General features: G+C 37.7%; 2 protein-coding genes across 2 annotated transcripts in view; one reads left to right on the forward strand and one right to left on the reverse strand.

The window, feature by feature from the left end:
- Positions 1-183, forward strand: part of TYW5 (tRNA-yW synthesizing protein 5) — a 7,845-nt gene extending 7,662 nt beyond the window's left edge. The window contains exon 7 of the mRNA XM_010085267.1: positions 1-183. This exon is cut by the window's left edge and continues 98 nt beyond it. Coding sequence (XP_010083569.1) covers positions 1-183 — 183 coding nt within the window.
- Positions 184-9,196: 9,013 nt separating this feature from the next.
- Positions 9,197-10,288, reverse strand: LOC104470381 (chromosome unknown open reading frame, human C2orf69). Its single transcript, XM_010085278.1, has one exon. The coding sequence runs from the start codon at positions 10,274-10,276 to the stop codon at positions 9,452-9,454; it is 825 nt and encodes a 274-aa protein (XP_010083580.1). The 5' UTR covers positions 10,277-10,288; the 3' UTR covers positions 9,197-9,451.
- Positions 10,289-11,296: the final 1,008 nt, after the last annotated feature.

Here is an 11,296-nt window from a genome sequence, read left to right on the forward strand (position 1 = left end):
GAGTCCTATGATAAGACTGACACTTATGGAAATAAAGATCCCATGGCAGCCTCTAGAGCTATACAGATCTTGGACAGGGCCTTAAAAACTCTTGAAGAGCTACCTGAGGAATATAGGGATTTTTATGCTCGGAGAATGGTGTTACGCATCCAAGAAAAAGCCTATAGGAATTATTATGGATAACATAACACACTGTAATTTAGCAAGCTGCTTTGAAAACAGAGAATCTTATGTTAATATGGAAACTGTCCATGTGTACATACATACACTTTCTATAAGACTAATAAAAACTGTGTTGATAAACTTTGTTATAGATGAATGTTTATCTTGTAGATTTTTTTTTTGTTTTTTCTTCATGTGCAGTGACTGCACAATCTGCTTGATCTGGAGATGATCCCTCTTCTACAACGAGGCATGCATTTGCGGCACCTGTGCTTATAACTCTACTTTTTTGGAGTGTTCTACTTAATTTTTTCTGAACAAAAGTTTTGACATGGGCTGGGAATGACAGCACGTATGCTTAGAAGTGACTGCACATCTTCCTGAATACCACCTTGTTTACTAAAGTTTAGGAAAACCATAGTGGTTTCTGAGGAGGTCCAAGAAAGCCATTGGTGGTGGTTCTAACCTAACAGTCATGGTTTCTTTTTCAGTAATAACCTGGTGTGGGAAGTTTCTACTCCCTCTTGTGGTGAAAATGAGAGCGGGCATGGGAAAAAAATCAAAGCTAATCATGAAAGGTTAAGCTTAGAACTGTGCAGCAGCTTGACCACAAGGTAAATGATTTCCCCTTTTCCTAGCTGAATAAAGTATTGTGCAGGAAACCTTGTTTGTCACTGCCCTGGCACACTTGGGCAGCATTGCCATTTCTGCAGCTGTGAAACACCTGCAACTCTGCCTGCAAATCCATCCAGCTACAGTCCTAGACTCTGAAATTAAGTTCATAGTTGTGGAGTAGATGTAGAATCCAGTGGGAGCGGTGTTTGAGATGCATTATGTTACCATATGAAGGGAGGTTGCATTGCACCCTTTGTGAGTGAGCCTGTTGTAGAGGCATTGTAGAGGGTTACTTTTCAGCAGATTGCGGTGCTTATAAAAGCCTTGTGACATAAGATAGGCACCTCACAGAAAATATAGGTTGTCATTGTCCCTTTGAAATCCCTCTGATATTACTACTTGTGCTGTCTGGGGAATGCAGCATTTATCTGACATTTAGGCCAGTCTGTTACTTCTAGCAGTGTTTTTGAGAACTGTAACTTGTCAAAAGCTCTTAGACTAAATAGATATGTAGTGTTAATAAAGTGCTGGAAAAAACTTTCTCCAGAGGAGCAGGGGCTTGCAACACTGTGCAGATTATTCTTCTAAACCTGTTCTTCTTGGCAGTTCACACAGTGAAAATAGTCTGCTACCATGTGAATGGGCACCCAGCCATCTTAATGAATAGGCATGAATGGAACCAGCCAAGCGATTCTGATGGGCATCATTGTACATTCTGAGGGTAGAATTTAAATTTGGGATCACAAATAGGTCTCCCAAAATTGTTGTTTGAAAATTAACAAAGATTGCTTGTGCATACTGCTGAGACAGAATCTCTGTGTCTGTTAGGCTGGGGAAGCCTCTTGACTTTGTTGGACTGGTAATGTCGAGAGCCCTGTCAAATTGTTCTGCAGAGGTGTACAGAGCATATTCTTTGTATGTTAGGACTCAATGGAGAGGCTCAGAGAGCCTGCAGCACTAGACAAAGCTCTGATCCAGCATTGTGCCTGCACAGCTATCTCTGTTAACTCTAACCACTGGCAGTTTCTCAATATGCTAGTACAGAAACTTACTGTGTTGATTCCTCATTCTGACATTGATTGTCCATTCCCAAAAGAGAGGTGCTAGCTTGGTGTTCTCAGGCCTCCTCAATACTCAAGTGGAAAACTTCATGGAGAAGCAGTATGAGTGATCTGTCTCAGCTTGTGAGAAGTGCCTGCTGTGCTCTGGTGGGACAGTGGGAGCCATTTGGGGCTCACTGGGAGAGGATAAAGTAGAAGGAGGAAAATCCTCTGGGTCAAATGCATTCACTGCTGTGGCCAACGAATTGTGATAGTAAAATTTTCAATAATACTTGATTCATAGTATGTATGTAAAAAGCGCAAGATTCGTCAAGACACAAGTATTCAGAATGCCATTCTGAATATTTTTCAATCCCCTTTTATATTTTGTAAGGGGGACTATTAAACTATTAATCTAAACGCTTAGGGCAAATGCAACCGTCAGTTGCAGTTATTAGTGCTGTGGTAACCCAGCAGGAAAGCTGCAATAATTCACTGGTTTAGGCTAGTGTGAAATTTGGATTGGAAAGTGTGTATCTGGCTGGGAAGAGAGGGTCATGCTGAATTAAATGTGAGCCAAGTCCTACAGCAAGTACAGCTATTCCCAATTCACAATACCAACTTTAAAATTAAGCCTTTATTTTGTTTTTATATGTCAGCAAATGAGGTTATCTCACCCTGATCAGCTGGTGGATAACCCAGCCCTGTTCATGCTTCTCTTCCAGTGTTCTGTGAGAAATCTCTGCAATGATAGTTGGTTGGTTTTTTCCCCTTCCCATGACCCCTTTGGTTTTCACTTCTCTAAGGCTGTTAGTAAAGCTCACCAGATGTGATGTAACTACATATTCAAGAAAGATCAACAAAAACTATTCTATGTAGATCAGTGGGAAGGCCAGTGCAGTAATTGTTCTTTCAGTGCCCCACCCTTTTTTCACTTTGCACCCGTTTCTTCAATTTCTTGTTAAATAACTTTTATACAGCAGTAGTTCTGAAATGCTATAAAAGAAACCAAGCAGTCTAGAAATTTATTTTCTTAATTTCAGCATAATGTGACTGGTGGTAAAAATCTTGAAGCTACTGTGTTAAAAAAAAAATAAAAATTACTTGGTGCTTTCTAACCACTGTGCTACATGGTGTGAAACAAGCAGTGAAGTGATGAATGAATGGTGAAAGCACTGAAGGAGTAACTTCCAGCTAACACAGTGAGAGAATACATGGAGCTACACCTAAAAATTCATTACTGGAAAAACACAAAGAATTAGAGCCCCTGACATTTTGTGGAGGTTTGTCCTTTGGAGACAAAATGGGATCATGCCACAATAAAACAGGTGAAGTCATGGTAATGGGTATTAGCAAAATAAACACTGACCATCTTAAGCACTCAAAACAGCCGCTTGAAATAGTGTATCCAACAGAGGAGTTAGATGACACAGACTGCCCAGGACTGAAAAATGAGTTAAGTTACTTAAATATGGACAGTATCTGAAATTAGCAGTTTAAACTTGGCCTACCCCAAACTTCGAATTCCTCTAAAAATTTGGTGACTGAGGCTTTTAAAATGTAAGGTCATCGCAAATCAATACTTAAAAAGAATTATTTATTCTTGGTCGTATGAAATATAAAGGACGACAAGCAATTTCAGAAGATAAATGTTTTATACATTTTTCTTAATGTGGTTGCTGTGGAAAGAACAAAATGAAAAAATTATGTCAAAATATTATCTTGTCAAACTATTAAACAGGTCACTAAAAATCTGCCTATCATGTAATTGCTGAAGATTTGATGTACCTAACTTAAGAATGTGTTTGTCTCCAGGAGCTACCCAGGGTCTAGGTTCTTAATACAAGTGTCAAGTTAAATGCTGAATGTGAAAGGGTTTGTCTTGATCATGAAGGATCAGAAATATACTTGCAATCCTTTTTAAATATGCTGGATGATACTATTTGCCTCATTTACACTGCGAGACCCACCACAGGACTACTAACTTGATTAAGATGAAGGTGATTTTACCATAGTAGAGTTTATATTACATATATTGTGATCCCAATATGCATTAATTCACAGCTTCAAAAAAATTCCTAGACAGACTCGATTCTTTTTTTCCTCTGGACAAAATCTATCTTCCCCAACCTGAGACATTCAGATGTTTCCATGCAAACAACATGGGTGTTGGAGATACACATTCTGAGACAAGTAACGTTTACAATGGATTCTCTTTAAATTAGTATTACTCAATAAGCAAAGATTACGGTGTTACTAGGAGGACAGATTAAACTGTAATTTTTTTTTCCTGGACGGTTATCTAGGTTTGCAGTAAAGTTGCATGTTAAGATTTCCTGTTTAGGTTTGGGTTAGACTCTAGGAGTGGGGATAGATTCTGAGCTCTATATGTGCTAATTCCTGAGAGCAATGACCTCTTTTAAGTGGTGATTCCTGACAAGAGCAGATTACTTCCTTTCCAGTTGTCCAGATCTGTTCCTAGTTAAAATTTTTCAGAGCAGATTGAAAACATTAAAAGAACTGTTCAACCATGTAAAACATGCAGCTCTATGTGCAATGCTACGTTCGTACAAAAATGCTCAGAATCTATTGCTTGCAATAATAACACAGATTGCAGTAACAGACAATTTTTGCTGTGAAAACATTTATACTTCAGCTGTCAAGCAGTATATGAATTGCTTAAAACTTCCATCACACAAAATCAATGGATTTCTCACGGTGGGGAATGAGAAAGAAGAGCTATGCAGATATCCTGCAAGGGATGCAATAGCTTTATCCGACATCCATGCTTAGAAGTATTGCCCAGAGGGTAAACTCTGGTGTGGGAGGATGGGAAGAGCCTTGTTTTGCACTTCAGCACTGGTAAGTCACTTGATTGTTTTCTGTGTCTCGCAGAAGTGCTTTCTTTAGAAACAACTCAGCTCTGACATGCCAAGTTTAACAAAGGAACGAACAATCATGACTGAAAGTGCTCTCTGAAATCTTGAAGAAGGAAAAAGCATCTACCAGATGCTTTTCTGGTAAAACATTTGCTTAAGTAGAATTTGGCACTTCTTGGGTTACTTGGAGATGTGTAATGAAGCCCTAATGACAGGAAAATACAACAAAGCCATCACTACTTTATAACCCACACTACACTATATGCAAAATGACTGCCTGTATCAGTTTTCCCAAATTTCCTCAGTGATGTGGAACAGCTAATCCTGTGGAAGTGTTTTTTGTCAGCGGAAGGAGTGAATTATGCTGTTAATACCGATAGCATGAATTTAGTCAGGAACAGTGTGTGTGGCACTGGGAGAAGCAATGCCTGTCTCTGCCACATAGGTGTTCTGTGATCTTGGACTACTTGCTTAATGACTTCATGTTATTTTATGCAAGTTAAAAACAGTCACCTTGCATCTGAACAGAGTTAAGAGACCAATAAGACCAACGGAAAGCCAGCCTTGGTCTTAGGGTCTCCATCAGCAATATCTAAATGTGTCTAAATTTTTATCGGGTTATAAGCATCATAAGTAAACTTTTTTTTTGTTTAGTCTACCATCCTTAAAAAAAAAAAATGAAATGAGATTTCAACCTAAGATTAAAAAGACTGTGAAGAAGTAACTCCAAAGGTGAATTGAAGAGGCTGTCTCTTGTGGATTGCAGTCTGAGACATCCGCCTTTGCTTTTGTATTGCACAGGGACACCAGACACACAATTCATGTTTGTGGATGCTGCTAGGCAGCGATGTACCAAAAAATGTGGCTCACAACAGAGCACACACATTCCAACATTTTTACTGTCCTTCAGCTTCTCTCTTATAGTAACTAGTAAGACCCTCTATAATTTAAAATAAGCATTCAAGGTAAATGGATGAGTAAATTCATGGTAAATGGGTATACTTTAACCTCAGTGCTTCAACTTTCAGACATCGAATATTGTTTATCTGCAGAGATGGTGAAGTAACTGTTAGCTTAGGAAAGAGAGCTTTGTAAAAGGCACTGTAAGAGGGAGGAAAAAACAGGTGACGTTTTCTTTCTGCAAATAGTTCAAAAATAACCTGTTGGGAAAATGTGAGCTCATGCACAATCACTTTTATCTGTGAATATCCACGGTTGTAACATCCTAACTTGAGCTGACTTTGCAGTCTTATTTAAATTAATTTCTATGACTATTTAAATACATAGCACTCCTGTTAGTTATCTTTAGCTCTATCAGCAATAATGTTAATTTAGTAACATACAACAGCTCACCATAAAGTGCTTGTGCTACCATAATGGAGACAGCAGGATGTTACCCATGGGGGGACAGAAAAGATTGCTCCTTTCAGCAACATGTTAAAACTTGGGCCCTTAATCACCTTTCAAAATTAGAGGCCAATGCCAATTTATGCAGTAGCATTTACAAAGATGCAATTAAATAAGTCCTAGATAGGAAGAAGGTTACCAAAGTTTCTAGTATTTGAGATGCACACAAGATAAAATCATTTAAGTCATATAGAATCTGGACAATTTCACAGAATCAAGTCCTGTTTCAAAGGAATTTAAAAGGCACAGCTTAAAACATTTTAACATTTCTCAAAATCTAAAGAATGTTTTGTCTATTGTACAAGAAACAAGCACGTAACATAAAGAACACCAGCTACTACATACTAGGTTGTACCAAGGACTGTGTAACGTTGTTCACTCCATTCAAAACCAGAAATGTCTTGAACTAAACCACTGTAAATAAGTATGAGAATCACTTAACTTTAGGCATTTACATCTAAGCTTATTAAAAACTACCGTTACAGTTAACATCAAAAGGCATATACAAACTATGGCCCATTTCATCCTAACACAGAAAGGTTCACACCCTTGGATACTTCATGCCAGCTTTCCTATGTATGCGAGATGCCAGTAAGCTGTTTTAGAATTACAGATACTGACTACACAAATACAAAGCCTGCCTTTAAGAAGAATTATCAAATAAATACGATTTTTTTTAAACTAGGTCTCCACAAACACCTGATAAAGCTTAATCTACAAAACTTAACTACACATTCCTTATTTAATGGTTCTACATTCACATCAAAGTGGTTTCACCCATTAGAAATAGTTTATTTTCTACACTGTTTGCAAGATTTATTTTTAGCATGCATTGTAGTGAATGACAGAGGCACATTCCAACAGAGTACTACAACTGTTTGGAGAATGAAAAACAACCAGTCAGTTTTCCCTTCACAACACAAAGTCTCAAAACAAGATTAGTTTTACAACAGTGCTTATTCTTCAAATTAATACAGCAATGCTTGAGCCTATTTTATTTAAGTTATTATAAGCAGCTTCCATCAAACAGGTTAATACTATTTTCATACGACAGCCATCTGGAAACTTTGGAAGACAATGTCAATATTTTAATAGCTGTTTCCAAAAGCTTCCAAGAACCTACTCCTGCTGTTTTAGCTGGCACAGAATTGTTTAGAACTTGGTCTGTGATCTGCACTGTTATTGGATAGGGCAAGTTTTAGCATACTCAAGTTAGCCTGGTCAGTCTGAAACTGTAATGAGAGGGAGCAAGATCAGTGGGGTGTTTTGGGTTTTATATTATTTTTTAAAAATTTTATAAGTGGATAATCAAAGTTAAATCAAGCAATTTGTAGGCTTTCTATTAAAAACACTTTGTTAGGTGACCCATAATTTCCTTTACAGAAAAAAGTCCTTGTATATGCTGCAAGTGTTATCAAAAGGACTAAAAAAGGGAAATAGCCTTCCTTGGAACACATAAACAAATTATTATAAGCCTATTAGGAAGGTAATAAATAAATAGTTTTGAGCAAAGCCTCCAAGAAGGAGTGATTTTTAAAAAGCTGATGGAACTAGATTTCAGATTGTCTTACAAAATGTTAGAATTAGTTTGCATGTCCATCAATTAAAATAGATTATTTCCCTTTTGATCAAGTAGGTACATTAGTCTAATTATTATTAGTGAAGAGTTCACCTTGACATTGTAAGGTGCACACTGCATGCATAATCCTACTACCCTTAATATTTTGAATATTAAGAAAAATTCCTTAAGAGTTCAACACACTGTTCTCATTCTTCAGTGACCGCTAAGGTGCACAACCTGCAAGAGTAATGAAAATACTGTCTCCAGTGAACCTGCTGAGTTTTAATAATGCCAATAGAAGAAAGGTGATCCAGGACTTTCCTTCCATGGTGTAAGAGTCACGGGAAGCAAGAAGCAGGAGCAAGATGTTGCTAAGCCATCAAACACAGGAACAAAGTTGAATAAAATGCCTTTTTTCAGAACTGAGACAAATTTGTCTGTGTAATCTTCACAGTGTTTTGCATTCCTATATTTCCTGGAAATCCAAACCCATTTTAAGCTACTGGTTCATTGTTAACAGCTGCAGTTGTCTTTAAGAGTGAGTCTAAGATTTATTCATAGTTAAATGGAAAAAGTTATTTACAACAGTAGAAAAATTCCACTAATACTCTCCTTTTTCCATCTTTCAATAATTCTTTCTGAAGAACATTCAGGTTTGGGGCCTGAACTAGATTACATCTTTTATATCTGATTTGTCTGCCTTTGTTTTTAATTTAGAGGGGTTTTCTTCTGGAAGAAAAATGAGGCTCTGAAGATAGATTTTTGGGTGGATCTAGAAGCAACTACTGCAACGTAAATGTAGGAAATAATAGCTCTAAAAACTGAAGCATTTTGAAACAGCTACAGTCAATATAATCTAAACATTTTAATGCAACTTGTAATAAGTTATGTACTTATGGCTTGATTTAGATCAGCATCAACGCAGCAATTATCAAGAAAAACCTCACCGGTCCAAGGCAGGGATAAAGACACCTCTTGACTTGAAAATACAGATACTACTGCTGGTCCTTAGCAAGGTACGTTGAAACAGCAGTAAGCTACATCCTCATCAATACTCTTGGTCGCTTAACCTAGCTATGTCATAATTTTCAAGCCCTCAGGTTAAATGGCTATTCACTAGCAGATAATACACAATGAATTAATGAAACTTAATAGCAACAGAAAAGGCAAGGCACACATAAGGAAGAAAAATGAATTGGCACTATTATTCCAAAGGTAAATATTTGTAACTTTGTTTCAGTTAGGAGAAATGTTACAAAACTGGAAGATTTAACTAACTAATGAAAACAATTTTCACCAAAATATATAACCAAGATTGTTCTAACAATCATAATTTTCCTTAAGCCAAAAAACCTAATATTACGTCTGTTATTGACAAAGACAAAAGTTTTTAGCCCTGGAAGCTACTAAATTGAAGTATCCAGACATTTGAAAGTCTTGAGCACTTTAAACTCCTATTAAAGGCAGTATGATGTTAGGCATCCAGGACTAAAAATTTTGCCAACAGCTTGAGAATAAACATTCACATTTAACAAAAAACCATGTATAGGATAGTTCATCATAACACCTTTTTTCCAGGAATCAAATGACAACATCTGTTGTAGGTATGGGGTTTCCAATCCTCCTTTTCAAGCTACTGAAATTTATACGTAGTATCTATCAGCAACGCAGGACTGACTTAGTATTCTCTTCAGAAAGCATTTGCTCAAAGCAGTAAATCTAGATGATGACATTTACAGTGTCAAAAGTGCTTTTACAATGAATATACTATTCAGATACATACAGTCTCAAAATACTTCATGAACTCTGAAATGGTTATCTAAGGAGGGAACATCATCAGCAAAATGTAGTTGATCATTTATTTCCACACCAAATTCTTCAAGTACCCGTACAAATTTCTCATGCTCTCTCCCAATCCATAACCTCATTGTGTCAAACACTTGGTAGGGTGTAACATGAGCATGAACTTCAATTCCTGTCTGCGCAAGTTCCTTCAGCACTTCAGGGTATGTAACCCAAGTATTGCTTCCTCCCGAGTGACCACCATCCAACCAGTAAATTGCTTTTATGTTTTTTAAGAAGGCATCTGTATTCTTGTCTTTTTTCGCTTCCTTCAGCTCATAAAGCAGCTGGTTCAAAACCACACAGCCTTTACTGAAGCCAATCAAAGTAAACGACACTGCACCTACAGCAGACGGTATCATGAAGTTCAGAGCAGCATTATTAGAGCATTCACAATCTCTCTCTCTTTCTGTGGATGAGCAGCCATTTGTTCTAGGAACAGGCTGTGGCTGTGATTTACAAGCAGCTATGTTTGCATCCTTACTGACACCATGCACACTTTTTTGGGACAGCAGAATATTCTGAGAGAGTCTGAATGCATTAACTAGCAATGCATGGAGATGCTTGAAAGCTCCAAAGTCAGTGCTGTGCTCTGGTGCCCCAAACATGTTGCTCGCCACGAAGTTGTCATAACAACTGAATTTGTGCAGGTGCATTCGAGAACACTTTACAACCCAAATAAAACTATTAGGGAACCGGCGAGCAAGTATGGTAGCAACGTTTTCAAAACTCCAGTGTTCCCACTGAAAGTTTTCTGGGTGGCAAGACATGATGTCATGATAGTTCTGAAAAATTAAGAAAAAAATAGAAAAGATTAATTACTAGTACATTGTGAAAATACTTCAGCTCTGTCTAGTGTACTTAAATTCACAAGGAAGGACTATAACTAACAGAGAAACATGCATTAAAAAGGCACTCACTCGCTAGGCTTCCAGAACAAGAAGCACATTAAAAAAGTGGCATATTTAGATTTACTTATTCTACTGTAATATTTTTACCACACATTTTTAGTACCCCCAAAATTCATACAACAAAAATAAGTACAGGTAAGTATTCAAAACTTCTGTTGACTTCACTCTGAGAGAAGATTTAAGTATTATTCAACTTAGTATAACACAGAATACATAATTCTACTGTATGATCTCCATCTGCAGAAACACCAACTATCTTATTATGGAAAAAAATATTTAAAACTTCATAATAAGTTATCTTTTTTACACAGAAAAAAAAATATTCTGTCTCATTCAGCTGTAGGGAGTCTTTATTCCCCTTGTTCACATCCATTTGGGTGACGGACAGAAAAAATTAACTCCCACGTCACGAATGATCCTCACCTCTGAATTCACAATGGCAGAGAATACTAATTAGTTTGTTTTATTCAGGAATAAAAAAGCCCTACTCCGGAATGGTAATCAAAAAGGCTTCCTCCGGCCACCCTAATCCTTAAAATGAAAATCTTCACCTTACAGAAAAGAAAAGTCTTTTCCCAGAACAAAAAGACACTACCCCTGCTTTTGAGAAGCAGTGACTTTGGAGGTGAGCTGACTACCTGGAGTACCCGAGTGTGCAGTTAAGGGGACCGACCGCATACTGAGAGAGAGCACTTCAGAGCCTCTCTTTTCAATTTCTTGTCAGCTCAGCGCCAACACGTCCCTTCTGGAGGACACAGCGCCTGTGGAACACCCGCAGGACGGTGCCTGGGGTGCTCGTACACCCGCACAGCTCAGCCTGCCGAGGACACCTTCCCACCTGAGGATGCCATCGTCTTCCCTCTGCAGCCGCTCTTGGAT

Source organism: Pterocles gutturalis, unplaced genomic scaffold (genome assembly GCF_000699245.1).
Source record: "Pterocles gutturalis isolate BGI_N339 unplaced genomic scaffold, ASM69924v1 scaffold45176, whole genome shotgun sequence".
In the NCBI taxonomy this organism is placed as follows: Eukaryota; Metazoa; Chordata; class Aves; order Pterocliformes; family Pteroclidae; genus Pterocles; species Pterocles gutturalis.

Bases quoted from the DNA above. Each gene is read 5' to 3' on its own strand.
- LOC104470381 (XM_010085278.1), bottom strand. From the start codon at position 10,276: ATGTCTTGCCACCCAGAAAACTTTCAGTGGGAACACTGGAGTTTTGAA.